The 17629-nt window shown below is 40.4% G+C and overlaps 1 protein-coding gene across 1 annotated transcript in view; it reads left to right on the top strand.

Moving 5' to 3' along the window:
* The window catches only part of kcnq1.2 (potassium voltage-gated channel, KQT-like subfamily, member 1.2), a 212833-nt gene that overhangs the window by 145743 nt on the left and 49461 nt on the right, over positions 1 to 17629 (top strand). The window contains exons 15-18 of the mRNA XM_038706981.1: positions 2689 to 2764; positions 3707 to 3801; positions 5170 to 5210; positions 6746 to 6807. Of these exons, the coding sequence (XP_038562909.1) occupies positions 2689 to 2764; positions 3707 to 3801; positions 5170 to 5210; positions 6746 to 6807 (274 nt within the window). The remainder of the gene's footprint in view (positions 1 to 2688; positions 2765 to 3706; positions 3802 to 5169; positions 5211 to 6745; positions 6808 to 17629) is intronic.

The following is a 17629-nucleotide window of genomic DNA, read 5'->3' as shown; positions in this document are numbered from 1 at the left end:
TGTCAAATCTTCTCTATAGACGTAAAATAAACATGAAGAAGAGAAAAGAGAGAGGGAGGCAGAAGGAGATGATTAGGAAGCAGAGTCAGAGTTGACAAGTGTTTGAAGGGCAGCATCAGCAGAGAGATGTGGAAATTACATTCCTTCAGTTTCTGTGTGCCAAATGTTTAATGGAGTGGTGTTGTACCATGTTATTCTTTTATCGCTTTTACCCAATGAACATGTGTGCACATTTGTGTCAAATGCAGGAAACGGGAGGAGGGCAAGGAGGGAGCGGGGTACAGTTATACAATGATCAGAACTGCACATGTTTTTTGTTTCCTACATGTGTTTTCTTTCCCAATTATGCCTGAACCTCCGAGTCACACAGAAAAGAGTAGATGAAAAAAAGAACACATCCTTCTCGTCATTGAAGATGGAGAGCAAGGAGGTGGGGTGTTGACTTTTTTTTCCAAAATAGGGCCTCATGCTCTTTATGTTTGGTATTGTCTGTGTGCATTTCCTCCTATAGCTTGGGCAGGCCTTGCATGGAGGCCAGGGAAAAAGACAGAATCCTTTGATGTTCACGTTTTATGGTCCCATGTCAACGCATTGTCTGTTAAGTCCTTTTGTTGTCTCCCTGCCTAATTAAGACCTCAGAGCGACTTGTTGACTCCACAAAGACCCTTGTTTGGGGAGTTTTTGTGTGTCAAGTGTGTGTGCGTGCATGCATGTGGGTGCGGCTGCTTTGATTGGGGCGTAGTTTGAGAGAAATGTTCAAAGCAGCACACAGACTCAAATGCATTACCCTCTTATACAAAAGCATAGGTTTTGACATAAGAATTAAGTCATTTATTTTCATTTTGAAGGCCATTTTAGTAGAGAAGAACTTATCTTCAGCTGCAGTTACACTCATAGTAACAGTAAAGAGCACGTAATACACACACACAAACATCCAGTGCATTCTCAAACTACATTTGTGCATACTATTGCATTTGGTACACATGTTTTAGGCAAGTGTTTAAAAGTGGGAATACAATGCTAACAATAATTTTAATATTAATAATTTGTTCTTGTTTTCACATTCAGCGTTGCACCTGATTGTTTTTCACATCCCCTTTTCATTTCTGCCATTCCTCTGGATCTCCCCAGCAAGAATCTAGTGACGTCAGTTTGATGTTAATCCACCATCTCAGCAGATGGCTGGCACACACACACACACACACCATCCTGTGGCTTACCAGCTTAACTTTGATGTCTCTGATACCAATAGATGACTGAAAGGTCACCTCTATCTGAGACATACTTTACATGAAATAGAAAACAGGTAGAGAATAGGCACAGAAAAGAGGAGCAGGTCCTGCTCACCCAGCCGACAGGAGCTGTTTTACTGTATATTTTCATTTAAATAAAACTACTTGTCTTTTGTGTTTTATCTCACTTTGTTTACGAATCAAGTCTGTAATAATATACCAATAAGCATAAAAACATTTTTCAACATTGTAATACATTGAAACTCTTATAGCGAACTAATGCCTGGCAGTATTAAAGGGAGCTGTGTATTGGATCATTCTATCCTTTTAGCACTTATAGAATCACCTCTGATCTTCTGACCTGTGAAACTGACCTATCCACCATGCATTGGTGATGTTTATATTTGTAGATTGGAGGCTTTAAATCCTTTCTGAGTGATCTGGAAAGTAATAAGAGCTTTGAAGTAATTAATTTATAAAGGGAAGTCAGCTCCTTGTACACACCTCAGGTCAGCGCTTTACAACTTTGAGGGGTCAAGTGGGGTCATCTGACATGCAGATGGGGTCACAAAGAACTTTATAAATACTTACCTTAAAATACTATAATATGGTCTCATTAATATATGATGTTTATGGAGCTTACTATGGCTATGGACCTCCATGCAACAGTATGACTTTCTCTAATTCACATGACTGTTTGACAACTCTTTAACTGCTGGGGTCTGTGTGTGACTGTGTCCATCTGTGCCTGCACATAGCATTTGTGTGTTTTCAATCACTCGAGCCACTGAAATCCAGTCTACATTTTCAGTCTGCTTTTTCTCATCTATTTTCACTCATAGAACACAGATTATCCAAATGTGCAGACGTCACACAAGGAATATCCAAGGACATGTTTCAGCATTTTCTGACAAATCACATAAGCACCAGTGCACAGCACACAAATGCCTCTCTGAAAAAATATAGTCAATATGGTATGCAAGTATGAGTTTGTGTGTGTTGTTTGCCTCCGGTGGTTTCTGTTTCAGTGTTTAGCTCCATACCAGTGGGTTTTCTTTTGTGTTGACACAGATGTGCTGCTTTGAGCTGAGGGACATGTGTTTTGGGACTCCTCTTAATGCAAACTGAGTCTGGTTTCCTTCTGTAGAGTGTGCGGGTTAATCTATGTTGACACATACAGTTATAGGTTAAATGTGTATGTTTGTGTACATGAATGCAAACCTGTCAATGTGTGTGTTTTCTCTCTTGTCAGGGACGCACATTGTCCATCCATCCTTGAATGCAGCAAGAGCCAATTAGACTGGGCTCTGAGCACACAGTCCTCCTTGTCTTTTGTTTTTTTCCAACTCAGCTTGTCCAAAACAAGCTATTTCACATTTTACAGCATGGTGACATCTGTAGACTTAATGATCAGTGCTTTTCTTTTAGACTAAACCAGTTTTTCTTTCTGTCACAGGTTGTCCCATGCCCAGAGGTCAGCTGTAAAAGTCCTCCGCAGAATGCAGTACTTTGTTGCCAGGAGGAAATTTCAGGTAAGCAGAAGGAAATCCTGAGGAGGAAAGACATTCTACGGAGGGTGTACAAAGATAAAGAAAGAAAAAGATTGAGGGTGAGCGAGGGAGTGAGACAAGTGTGGTGTGTGTGTGTGTGTGTGTGTGTGTGTGTGTGTGTGTGTGTGTGGGTGTGTGTTTGTGTGTGTGTGTGCGTGTGGTTATGCAGGATGTGGAGGGGGAGCGCCAAGGGCATATATCAGCTGCATCGCCGCTGTGCGCGTGTTAGGTGTGTGTACGTGTCTGTTTGTGTGTAAATGCCTGGAACTTGCACCTGCATGTCTTCTTTGTGCTCACTTCAGTTCAAGCGTAGTATCATGGGAAATCTCCTAACCTGTCTCTGGGGCTACAGTAGGAATTCACTTACTGTACTGCGCTCACAAAAACACACACATGCAAAGATACACTTACAAACAGCAGGATAGGGCCTCACTTAGCACTAAAGTCAGCAGAGTTATGGTGGCAAATTTTGTGCAAAACAATATCATGTTTGAGATACTTTGGCCATCATTTTCATGCTACATGTTATTGTAGAATGATTCCTTACCGTTTCCAAGTGTTCTACATGTTTTCAATTATAATAATTGATCTCAGCTGCAGAGGCTATACTGTAGGGTACCAAGGATACCCTAAAGAGTTCACTGGGTTCTTTCTGATGCTGCTTGTATCCACGTCACACTAAACAAAGCTGTGAAAGGACCTTAACACGATTGCTTTCTACATGACCATGCACTTGTCTGTGTGCACAAACGCACACACACACAAAACACACACAATGAGTTAACAATGAACCTTTTGCACCCAGGGGGGTTGGGGATGTTTTCGGGGACTAAGCAACAGCGGCTACGGTTGACAATGGCTTTTGTGTCCCTGTGTGTATGTGTGTGTGTGTGTGCGTGTGCGTGCACATGCATTGATCCACAGCAAGCTCGGAAGCCCTATGATGTGCGAGACGTGATCGAGCAGTATTCCCAGGGTCACCTCAACATGATGGTCCGCATCAAGGAGCTGCAGAGAAGGTGGCGTCTTTGTTTCATGCTCTTTCTGACAAGAAGTCAGAAAACAAAACATGCAATCTCATTTTATAACAAAATTGATCAACTTAAATCCTTTGTCTTCATATCATTTTTCCATTTGCACAGTATAATACACATAAGCTATGAAGTGTAACGTTGTATCATAAACATTTGTGTTTCTGTTCATCTTGCCCTTAACTAAGCTGTACTGACATCATGGTCAGCTGAGCTTGGTCAGGAAGACAACAGGAAGAGAAATGACCCATTTACTCTACATCTATTCAGCTTTCAGTAATTTTGCAACTCTTAACAGTTTCTGTTGTTGTTACTGTTGTGACTGTTCATCTGACACAGTAGGGCTCTAATTTGTTACACTATGTTGTGCTTTGTTGAGCTGTTATAAAGTCCAGTACCCACTAAAGTAAAACCTTTCATTCTCTTCCCACAAATTGCTTTTTGAAGCAACTTACTTTCTTCAAACCACCCAACACTCTCCCATGAAGGTCAGTTAGGTAAGAAAGTGGGTCAAACTTACGTAAGTGCGTCACCTCTTAACACCTTTTGCAGTAATTCAGCTGAACCCTGGTAATGCACTGTGAAATTTTGAAACCAGCAGGGCATTATAATGTATCAGTAAATCAAGAAAAGACCGGTTATTTGATTATTTAATATAATTTACAGCTAACTAAAGTGATGTAAAGCTGCAATACAAATCATAGCCAATTCCTATAAATTCTGCACAGTTTCTCATAAAAATCTAAGCTGCTGATTCTTTTTTTTTGTAACTCTAAAATAGACTAATACCAAAACTTAACATTCAACACAAAATCCAAAGAAAAAGACATCACAGCACTGGCCACATGTAACTTTTGCAAAGCACCACAATAATGCAATAACCACTTTGCAGAAAATGGGTCACAAACATAAATGAAAGATAATTAAAGACATGTGATTTTTATGATAAAATCTCACCCTTAATTCGAAGAGATGAAAAGAGAATGCTTACAGTGCATATTGAACTGTTTCCTTTACTTCAATTCATTTATAAATGACTAACAGTCCACACAAGCAAGTGAAACCTCTTGCAAGTCTGATTGTTTTTCAAAGCTTTATATTTCAATAAGAGCATAGCAATAATTTATCCATCCCTTTAACTCTTGCTTGTGTTGTTTTTTCCCCCAAATGCACTAATATAAGACTTTTGCACTGATGCCATCTGTTTAATTTTATTGGATCTATAAATTGGCTTATATTATTTTACTGTTTTGATCCTGAGTTGAAACAAAGTGCTATTTACTCAACTGAATCCCTTCTCTACCTGTCCAGTGTATTTACCTTTCTCAGGTCTAATTTCTTCTGTCTGTTCCCCAGGCTGGATGGCACACTGGGGAAGCCAGGAATGTTCCTTCCAGGTAAATACACAGCACACACAGCAGTCTACATCTGATAGACAGCTGTCACTCCTCACCCCATCACTGTGTTTATACCTCACACATCTTCAGGCTGTGCCAGACTAAATATGAGAGAAAAAGACATGTTTGTGTGTATATATCTCTGTTTGTATGTGGGTATGTTTATGTGTGCGTTTTCATATTTGTAAATATGTGAAATTGTGCACCCTGCTTGGTTTCACTGTGCATGTAGGCATGTATTAGCAGGTTCATGTGTATTTGCATGAACATGTGGGTGCACATATATTTATAATGTACATTGGTTTTGAATTTGTAGTGAAAATCAGTCATAAATTAGGAATCAATCATTTACAGCATTTAACTTCCAAATATCTAGCTAACTGTCATCATTTCCTAATTTGTATTAGATTATATTAATGAAATGAAATCAACGTGCCTGTACAAGTCAAGTTACGAATATACCAACTTAGTAACATATTTCTTTGATCTGTGTGAAAAATGGTTTAAAAAGTTAACTGCTCCTGGCCGCTGTCATAGCTACTGTGGCAACCGGAAATGACGTTGGCGTGCTATGGAAATTGGTTAACATGAACATGTCATGCTGAATGACTAAAGAGAAGAAAAACAATTCAGTACAATTATCAGGATCCGTAAAAAGTTAATTAGCGCCTAGATGATTTAAAAAAATTGAATTCACATTATTATTTCATGGTGGCTAGAATAAAGTGTACCGCAGTATGTATACATATGATTCTAAACATTCTCTACACTAGATTGCATTGCCAGCTTCCCCCACCATTACCAACCTTCTTTTCTTTCCTCCCTCCCCTTCTCCTTTGGCCCAATTCCCAGGTGCGTAGTAAACATGTCTCGGCTGACCTTGACCACTAACATGGTTAACAGTTGGCCAGTTTGACAAGGGACTGAATTAAGAAAACAGCTCTGGAGCCCTGTACTCTCAAATTTTGCATACTCTCCAAAGCCATGCCAGACTAATTTTATACATACACACATATACGTAACCAGTATGAATAAAAGCATGCACATCTGTGCAATCACCATTGTAGAGGTTTTACACCTCTGAAGGGGTATGCTAATTGCTAATGCAGATCCAAGGATATAGTAGAGGGGAAATCTGCCTAAACTTAGTTAACACAACTTTTGATCTGTCTGAAGAAGCGAATATACTCATGTTTGTAAGGTTATAGAACTCCTTCTGACATGCATTTTATTGTACACATTACAGTAGGGGACTGTAAACTGTGACCCATACCCACAAAAGCAGCAGAAATGGAATGACTTTCACTAATAATCATGAGCCTATAGGGCGCTTACCATAAAAGATAATGTGTTTTTTGCAATGTGTGCATATGCATACAATATTGATTAGAGTGTGACAAAGTGCATGTTTTTGTCTTGTGGTTACCACCAATTTCGGTTGTAAATTCTTGTTGATCAGGCAAATGTATTTATTTTAGCATTGCATGTTTGAATTAGTGGATATATGTTTGATTTTCTCCTTTTTTTCACCACAGGAAAAGGGGAAGATAAAGAATACCCAACTATTGGAGCACGACTGATCAGGCTAGAAGATAAGGTAGGCACACTTGTACTGCTATGCGTGTGTTTGTTTTGTCTTTAAGTAAGAGATAAACTGATTAGATTACCCTAGTATGTGTGTGTGACTGCACAACTGTGTGTTTGTGTGTCTGAGTGTGACTGCCTGCTTGTGTCTCAGATGAATGCTTGTGGTGGAATCTTTTGATATAACCATGTTGTGGCTGGGCTCGGTCAATCTGTGACAATGTCAAACATATACCTGCATTATCTGCTGTCCACCTTATCAGCATCTATTCAGCGCTCGGCCCTATTCTGGGCTGGGTAATTTTGATGATTTTCCATTCCAGCCCTTATTTTTTCCTGTCATCCTAGGTTGGTGACAATTCTTGGATGTTTATGTTTCCATAAGGGAATTTTAGTGTACTGGAAGCATTAGGGGCGCTAAAGAGAAAAGTGTTTATGCAGTGAAGCATAGCATATAGGCAACAGCTGTGTTATGAAGCCCACGGGTGTAACTAGGCGTGTCCTCTCTCATAGAGGAACGGGCACAAGTTGATGCTGACACTGATGCCAGTGCCAGCCAAGATAGAAGTTTCCCCTCTGCGAATGGTTGTGCCAGTTGGACTGATGAGTAAATGTGTGTTTCTGGTCTATCTGCCTCCACATCTTTCCATGTGCAAATCATAGGTTGTGAAATGTGTTTGTTTGTTTTTGTGTGTGGCTACATCTGTTGTCTGTTTGTCTGACTGGTGGCATTACTAGAAAGTGAAATTATGTGTGTGGGGATGGAAAGGTTTGGAAATGTGTTTTATTTTTTTTCTTCATGAAACTGGTGTTTTAAATTGAATATTAACCTTCTCAAAATGTCTTACAGTAAATGAAAACAGCTCCTATACAATAGAACAATGCATTCTGTTGCCACTTCTTCTTCTATTTAAGTCAGCCAGCTCAGGACTTCCCCCACTTTGCCTTCACATTTACCATCCCATCTCTGTGCCCTCATCAGCACTGATGTTCTCTGTGTTTGCATGCATTTGCTCTTGTCAGACCTCTTTGTTACGAAGAGAGGAGTAATGATCTTGAACCAATATACGCTCCGAGCCTGAAGACCTCCCTCAGTGATTGAGTTACGGCCCATTTGCTGTGGGCTACATGTTGTGATCACAATCTCCTGATTGGAAACATAAACCTGCGTTCAGAAGTGCCTCCCCTACCTGGGACTCTCTCACTGTCCCCTTTTTCTCTTTCAGTGTCTCTCTTTTTCCTCTTTCACTTCTTCTCTCTCACCAATAACTTAACATAACTTAACGCCTTAACATAAAGGCAAAATAAAAGTGCTGGACAGTGGAGCCCTACTGATGCAGGCTGCTTTCCCTCCTTAACAATGTGGAACCAATCACCGTTCCTCTAATCAGAACTCACATGCATTGCTGCAACAAGCGTCCTCTCAAAGTGGAACAAAAGAGAAGCAACAGCAGTTTGTGATACACAGAGCCGCCCATACTTCATAATTACTATTTTCCTTGCCTCAACCTCCTCCCACGTTCCCCGTCAAATCTCTGGCCGTGTGAATTTCTTGTTTTGATGGTTTCAATGGGCAACACACCTGTTGTATGGAAAAGGGGACCTCCTTTTTCCCTCAGGCAGCAGGTGGATGAACCCGTCGACCTCTGTTACTTGGTACATTCCCTGGTCCTCCTCCAGATAGGCCTATGCTGTTACGCACCAGTAGCACTACACAGATATTGTTCTCCACTCTAAATAAACTAAATATGTTAACTTTATGTTTGTGGTATGTGGTGATTGTATAATTATACTTACAATGTAATTCCCAAAATTGAATAACATTATCTTGGATGTTATTGAACACATAATTTCCTTTGTGCTCCGGATCCATTTTGACTCAAATCTTTACATTGTTGAAAGTTAGATTCAGATTTTTCGACATGTAACAAAATGCATTCATTCTGGAAACAACATTATATCATGAGACCTGTATTAATAACACCTCATCCAAACATAACTTCCAAGCTAAATAAAAGTGTGCCACAATGTGTGTAGTTTACAGGAGATGTATGATGAAAAAAGGCAATGAATCAAGTCTGTTCCAATGACTAGGGTGCCCTTGCTTTCAGTTATAAGTTGCAATTTGTTTGCAACAGAATCTCCAGCGCTATTTTGTTTGTCTCCAATCACTGCATGTATTTTATAATGTTGTGTAATTTCTGAATTGTGTCACCCCTTGCATGTTTCTCATAATAGTAAACCTAATCACACGCAAAGCAAAACCCTGGTGTCACCTCTGAATAGGATCTTTCCCAACAGCCCAGAGGTATTATTCATCAGCTCTGTGCCCTAATGTTTGTGTGTGTGGGTTTGTATGTGCATAAGAGTGTGTTCCCATGCCTTTCTCAATACTCACTCTTGGTCGGCCTCCAGCTATATCTTTTTTTTTTTTGACAAATTCCCACTTTCTACTCCCCTTTCCCCTGTAAAACACCAGACATCAACCACTCTGACTGCGTGTTATGCTGCAGCTGAGTAAGTAAGATAGAATAATTTTCTTGTCCAACTTTTGTCAGCACATCGCTTGTAGATGAATTTATCTTCAGTGGGCTGAAGGGTGCTCAGGCATTGTGTGTGCTGTACAGGGTTGGACAGTGATTTATCGCACACAGACAAAGACACACATAGGTCTACACACAAATACACTCACACACACATGAGCATGAGTTGATTAATCACCAATGTGTCTAACCCCACACTCTCAAGATTGAATTCTCCGGGAGCCACTTGGAAACGAAGATGGATGGCACTCTGTGACAGTGTGTTATCTTTCTGTCAGACACACTCGATGAAAAATACCCAAACGACAAGCTCAAATAGTGGCCAGTGTCTCTGGGCTTCAGCATGGCCTTTCAGAAAGGACCTCACTGCATGCTTAAGGATAAACTCAGCCCACTGCTTGTGGTAAATCTCTCCTAGTTTTATAGGAACAGGATTTTTTCTCATAGCAATAGACATAAAGGGCAGGGAAATTACAACAATATGCTTTCACATAGCCTGTAAATGTCTGTCTGAAAAACAATCGTGTGCTTTTTTTGTCTGATCCTATTTTGTTTCAGAAATTTAACAATATTGTGAAGTGTTGTGGAGGCCAGAGCAACCCTGCAACTTAAATCTGAAATTAGTGTGTAGAGCTGAAGGCAGCAGCCTTTAATTATGTAGGAAGAAAAATTAGTTTTGTTCAAGGTTGAAAGTTTATCACAAGGCTGAAAAAATATTAGTCCACACCAAAATATGTTTTTGAAAATGGAAGGAATTTTGCAAATACCTGATATCAAGACTGCAAATACATACTTAAAAAAAAAAAAAATCAGTTATTTACTCAAATTTATAAAGTAACAGAATCTCTAACTTCAAATTAAGGATTGGTTTCACAGTTTTTTCCCTAAATCACTCAATGTCAAAATCTTTAATTTGCTGATGCTGGCATTATAATTTTACTAATCTAGACTTAACATTATATAAAATATTAAAAAGTATATATATATATATATATATATATATATATATATATATATATATATATATATATATGGAGAGAGAGAGAGAGAGTTAAAAATAAGTATGTTGTGAGATATGAGTTCACTTTAAAAATATTTTAGTCAGTTAAAGAAAAAGCATACCAATCAGCAGAAACTGCATTGGTCGTTGGTGTGTGTAAAATCATCAGGTGTGTCTAGTGAAGAAAATACCCTCTAATGTACCCTCCAGACCTGCAAAGACATGTCTCTGCTCAACACATCATTATTTGTGTTACTCTAAGTGCACTACATGGACCATAGATCACATTCACTCTATGGTTAACTTCACTCTGCTGTATTAGGGCAAATATACTGTGCCACATATGTCACGCTTATATCATGTGCATTAGCACTAGGCGTACGCACAAGAATGCATACCCTGACCGTAATAGCATCTCAATTAGGTAGGTATGCTGTAAATTACAGCAAGGCCAAATACTGGGAATACTGGAGGGCCAAGACAGAGTGTTGTGTTTGTTAGGAGTCCATCTGTAAGGCATTTAGGGCCCCTCGTCTTTAAAAGCATGGCTTTGAGGGGGGCGTGTGTGTGTGTGTGTGTGTTTAGACTGGTCCGATCCAGACCCAGTGGAGGGCTTTAGAGATGAGGGTTTGGTAAACACATACGCACGTACTGTATATACATATTTATACGTTTGACCATATACAAAAATACAAGTGGATATCCAGGCACACACATGAATATACAAATGCAGACACACACACACACACACACACTGTTGTCCAACCAGCAGTGTCTCAGCTCAGCACTCAGCAGGGCAACAGCAAACAGGGACAGCTTCATTATCTCTTCAGCTGGTGCAGGAGGGTACTGAGACTGAACGGCTGGAGGAGAGTTCAGAGGAGGAGCAGCCTTAAATCCATTAATGATTTGCAGTGTGTGCATCAATAAATCTATTGCATCCAATCATGTTTTCCTCAATTTTGAATATTGGCACTGAGAACCAGTTAATCCCACATCAACAGGGACTAAGACTGTAATCCTTTTTAGTGCATAGGGTATTCTCTGAGGCTGAAGTAATGCATAGGAATGAAAGACTAGAGAAATATTTGTACTTGACTCAAACCAAGTAATACTGTAATAAGCTGAACAGAATGTTACAGACCACATACAAAGATATAAAAGTTTTTTAAAGAGATTTCTAAAATTATTGTAACTTGAAAGATGCTTCCAAGTTCAATGGGGTTTCCAATGTTCTTATGTCATGCTCAACTGAATTTTAGGGAGTTTTAAGTTCACTGGAAATATTCAGAGGATTTGAAGCTACAGTTGGTATCTTTAAGCTTTTTTGGATAATAAAATAAAATAAAAGCTTGTCTGTAAATACAATTCTGCACAGCACAATTAAGGCTGCCTAAAGTGACTGGTTTGTAATTGCTGCATAAAAAGGAAGACAAAAAAAACAACATTAGGAAGGGCTCTTTTTTGTGTTTGAGTGTCAATTGGTCACCCTACAACTGTTTTATTTAGGTACAGAGGGTTTCAGGATGAAACTGAAGCCCTGTTTTGTTAGTTATAGTAATAAAACCAGTGTATTTGACATCAAATGCTTGTCTACAGTGCAAAAATATTAAAATTAGAAAAAATTGTGCCCTTTAAAGTTGCAACTCGTGAGTGAGTGGTCACACAGTACTTTTGCCCTACTCCCTCATCCTTCCCTTCCTCTGGGTCATTGGTCTTACTCTATTCATCTGCCACTTTACTGTATATTCCCGAACCCTTTCCCTCTGTAATTAGAGTGATGGTCACAGTGACCCACTGTCTGTCATTTTCCGACCCTTCTGCCAGAAAGGTTGAGTCTGCTGCCATCTTGTCCCCCTTGCCCCTTGTCTAACAGTCTATCTTTCTAGTCCTCTGTTCCCCCTCTTTTTCTGTTTTCCTGTGTGGACACCGCTCTGTCTTTCTCCAAATCCCCTTTGCTCCTATTCCCAGCACCTCTCTGCCCTGAGAGCACCCTGTCTGTTGTTGTGCTGTGTTTTGATATATGTGTGTATTTGGCCGCAGCGTGCTCAGCGGGGAGCCAGACTGACCAGGCCGGTCTAAACAAAGAGAGGAAACTTGGCAAAGGAAGCGCATGCACACACACACACACACACACACACACACAAATCCTGGAAACACGCAGCTTCACTGCAGCGGCCCTGCTCTCATTGCCCCGTGTTGCAGACAAGCACACACAGAATCTTCCTGCATTTCTGACAGTTACAGCACACAACAACCTACCAGTTCCCCCTGTTTCTTCTGTTCTGATTAAATCTAGTTCTCTAAATCCTGTCCCACACAGGCTTCTTTGTGCTGCCAGTTTATTAAGAAGTCTCTGGATAAAAGATGTAGATCTGTGCAGATATTCGTGTGCTATTTTGTGTTCTCAGTGCAAGGTTGGCACTTGGGTAGAAATTATATTCATCCTTAAAGTATTTTTTTCTTTCCACTGTCCCCGTGCCACAGGGAGAGCAGAGGGTGTTGTACTCTACAGAACAATAGCCCCTGGACCTGCTAGGCTTTCAGTGTTTTGCTCACAGACATTTTACTGGGGACTGAATGCATTACTTCATGTTTGGACATGAATGAGCACAATACAGGTACAATTGTGACACTCTTTGTTGGCCATTTAAGTGTAAGCACATATCCAGGTAGAATGCCTTTTAACAGTTTAACTTGTTTATCTTGCAAGGCAAATGCATAAATGATCATAACTTTCCAGAGCTGTAAAATGCTTTATCATAAAATTATAAATTACTGTGCAGTGTTGTGCATTTGTGTATTTCTTGCTATTTCCTGCCTTACTCTTGATCCAGTAGCCTTTCCTTTGACTGACCACACCACCCCTTTACTTCACCAGGCTGAACTGGTCTTTCTCACTTCAACACTTCCCACCGTTGATGTGGTATCTTTTATGGCATTGTGAACTCGATAGCATGCAACAAGTGGTGTGCTGCTGTGAGTTAGATAGCACACCAGGAGCGGTGTGCTGTTTGTAGTGCAGTCCAGCAGTAAATCATGTTTCGGCAGTGCGCTGGGGATGCAGCCCCTGGCAGCTCCCAGACGGCCTTTGGCTCTGGCTCCCTTCTCTTAGCGCCACTCTCTAATTTCAGAGCCGGGACCCTGCCTACTACTGTGTCTTTACCGCATTCCCACAAACCAGAGACGGACAGTCTGCCTGCATGTCTGGCTGCTTGCTCTCCATCTCACTGTCTCTCTTGCTTTCTATCTCTCTCTGCCTTTGTGTCTTTCTATCTCTCTTTTACTCCCTGTTTTTTGCCTGCTGAGCTTGCCCCTTCTTCTTTCCTCCGTCTCTGTCTGGTTCTGTGCCTTCAGGATTATAGGTCTGCAGTCTCACTCACAGCATCTAAATCATGCTGTACACTGCCACTGTCTCTCGTCAGCTCTCTCCCCCTCTCTCTCCATCTCTCTAGCATCCACTGTGGGCTTGCTCGTTGGCTGTAAATACCCATGCTACATTTCCATTTTAATTGCCCGAGTTTCTCAGGGCCCAGGGATATATTTTTTGCACATATATTTTATTGTTTTGGCCAAATGCCCCCGCTACTTTCGGTTGGACCTGACCACTAATATACTCCTACATGGACCAGTGCATTATCAGCAGGGAGGTGTGAGCTTATTTAAGAAGGTTATGAAGGGGTCAATATACAGTTCATGAAACAGAGGTCTGTGTTTTATTGGGACCTGTAGTCTTACTAATGCACAGTGCTAAGTAGCCCTGGTGCCACCCTACTTTTGAGTGCTATTAAATCAGTCTATACTACATGGAACAGTAAACCAGCTGCTAATAATGCCAAGCTGCTGAAATTACTCCGGAGTGTAAATGTCACCGCTATTAAGTCAAGCTGGTACCTGGGGAACATGTAATGGGGAATCTGTGCATTTGTTTAATACTGTATATATACCTGTATGTATGTGTCTTATGCAGATGTGTATCTCTGGTATTTAACCAAAATGCACACATAAAACTGTAAATTAAAGTTATAGTAAGTGAAACATTGATTTAGATTATCATACTGGGATTCGTTCCTGTGAAGCTTGCAATTGCGCCTGTTGTTTGGCTAGTTCCCCATCCTGCCAAAACTTGACTCTGGCATATCTACCTCTCAGGGGGTGGGTGCTGATGACTCAGCTAAACCTGGGGCTGGCTAATGAACCCCAATACTTAGAACTAATAAAATGTGTCTGTAGAAATGCTTAGTCAAATTCCTATTTTCTGACCAAATATTTCCTGATTGAAATCATAACTGCTAAGTTTAGATTGTTGTGTGTTTTATTTAAGCAAATTTCTTCAGCTTCTTGTGTTAAGACAGCATTAAACACTGATGCACTGAGACGTTTGTATAAAGGGGTTTGTAGAAAAACATTATTTTTGTTATTTTCCTATATTCCCCAAAGTAAGAAATAGAAAAATTAAATTTTGTTATATATTGTCGCTTCTATCAAACACATTAAATGAAACCTAGCATTACCTACAAACAACTCCTGACAGAAGTCGTAATTTTTAAGGCAATTTTCAAAATAATTACTTGCACAAGACAACCGAGGATCCGTTCCAGCCCCCCATGACCCTCTAAAGGATAAGTGGGTATAACTAATGGATACATACATACATAATGGATAATATGGTTGTAGATAGAGTCTACAAACTCTTGAATCCTTTGAGCTACTGTAAATATGAATGTCAACATTACTTTAGTGTTTTAGCATGATAACATTAGGTAAACAGCACTGAACACAAAGTGCAGTTGAGGCTTTTTAGAATGTCATTAGTTTTGCAGGCATTTGGTCTGTGTTTGACAAATTAAAATTGTGACCTGGTGATGGAGTTAGATGGAAAGTTTGGGGATCACCAAAGTTATTAGGATTAACTAACTTGGCCCCGTGAATATATACAAATTTCATTATAATGCACCCAGTAGTTGTTGGGATCTGCCATGCCGTTACATAGGAGCAGATTAAAAAGTAAAATAAGGTCGATTTTATTATTGTAGCAAGGTGTTGTGCCATAGCAGGCTAGCACCTTAGTTCATGGAATGATTTTAACTAGCTGTTGCTAATGCAGGCGTGTTTATGACTGTGTAAAGAGTTGACTGGGCCACTTGTGGTTCAGACATTGGCCCTATGGTACTTGGTGCCCAGACACATCCCCCAGGCAACAGCCGGGTTGCTAGTGCCCATAGTAAATCATGGTATGTATGTGTGTTTATGCACACCTACTGTATGTGTTTGTCCATCCACTCTGTGCCCAGTCTCCTGTCGGCTCCCATTTGCTGTAATGGCGTCAGGTTTTTGCAAAACAATTAACAAGCTTGTCTGTATTCCATAGTGAGTTTTTTTCCTTCAATAAATGACTAATGATTTTATGGGAGTATAATGGTGGGTATTTATCTATACCTCTGGGCCCTGTGTTTCCCTGTAGAACAATTAGTGACACACCTTTCAATTGTGTGCAATTAACTTTGTAGTCCACACAGGATACAGGCCTCGCCTAGTCACATACGGTACAATGGATAAAATCAGGAAGCTATTATTTGACGCTGAATCAGTGTATGAGGCCGTGAATGTGAACTGCATATTTCTACCCCTTTTAATGTTGACCATGAAATACAGGTCCCCCACCCTGTGTCTGTTATACAGCTATCGTCCAATTGTACAGCTACACACGGTGCAGCTTATCCAGTCTTAAATGTTGTAGATAGAGTTAAATGGCCATATCATAAATCCCATAGCTCCCCCACCCCTCTAGTCTCACGTTTTACCTGAAATGTATATTTATTGTCATTGCTGGCTCTGTACAACCATAAAATAAGTGGAGGTAGTGATCTCACTGGTAAAAAGTACTAGAAGCTCAAGTAATAAGGAGATCATTTCCGTTGTCTGCTGTGGTTCGCAGCGTGTTTCTTCTGGCCTTGATTTGTTCATAGTGAGACAGCCCCTTTGTTGGGCCATAGTTGATTTTACGTGTATGACACTCTTCCCATTTGCTTGCTGGGGACACTCCTTCCAGCAATCTTTCGACATGTGTGAAGTGGGAACAAAACAACATTCACAGTTAAAAAGACAAAAACATTATGATGGTACATCATCACTGTGTGGTAGTCACAAGAGAGGTCTTGTGCAAGCATTTCTTAATATAAGCAGAATTGTCTTGTGGGAGCAAATAATATTAAAGACAAAAAACACCTGCATTGGAGTGTCCCAATACCAACTGATTTGACTGACAACATTTTAACTACAGATTACAACTTTTTTGTTGATTCTGTGCTATGGTTATTGATAACATTACTCTATCAACTGAGCTCAGAATGCTGCAGGTATCATGTCATGTCAAGTCAGAAAAATGATTAGTGAGAGACCTACAACTATATGTAAGTATTCACAAATACTTTACTCAACATATAAACAAGGTGAGAAATATTTTGTGAAACTCTGTATTCACAGCAGACAGCTTCATACATCAGTTCACTCTCATTTCATTTGGTACTTAGACAGACACAGAGATAGAGCGAGAGACAGACATTAGTCTGGAGATCTCAATACTGTACGTCTCGTCAATGTCATACTGCTGAGGACAAGGGGAGGCCAGGAGTGTCTGAGCTGAAGTCGGCCTGATAAGCAGAGCAGATAGAGGGTTGCAGAGAACCAGAAGGGCAAGCTGAAAGGGATATGTCTCTTCCTTCACAGAGAGGAGTCTATAGAAAAGACCAGAAAAGACTGGCGCGACTAAACCAAAGTCAGTGTGATAAGGAATAGATAAGATATTCTGCGGTGCCTTATGTTCTCACAGATACTATACAGGAGGAATGTGATCAAGTAGTTGTATTAACCAAACTAACCACAGACTACACAGAGGGTTTTGTTTTTGTCTTGCCTAGTAATATCTGCATGCAAAGTCACTCACGCATTTGTGAAGCTCAGCAGGTTTGCACACACACATACATACACACACACAGACTAAAACTCACATGGACACATCAAGCATGGTCAGTGTTGGCCATGAGTGTCATTCTCACCATTCCACCACTGGCCAAACAGCCTGTCTCTGGGGGTCAAAGAACATCTCAGCAGGCCTGGTAATTAGAGCTCAATGGAGCCCATTCTGGCTGTATGTGTGTCTTGTCAGGTCAGTTTGTCTCATCTGACAGGAGTGTGTTTACGGCTCGAGGAAGACAGAAGCAAAAAGAGTTTCCTCTGAAGTGAAGAGGGCGAGAGGGCACTTGAGAGCAAAGAGATTGTGTGCATTAGAG

Source organism: Micropterus salmoides, unplaced genomic scaffold, assembly GCF_014851395.1.
Source record: "Micropterus salmoides isolate LMB-PRFRI ecotype aquatic unplaced genomic scaffold, ASM1485139v1 Ms_hic_scaffold_8, whole genome shotgun sequence".
NCBI classification, from domain to species: Eukaryota; Metazoa; Chordata; class Actinopteri; order Centrarchiformes; family Centrarchidae; genus Micropterus; species Micropterus salmoides.
Note: the sequence above shows the minus strand (reverse complement) of the source record. Positions and strands in the feature narration are given on the sequence as shown.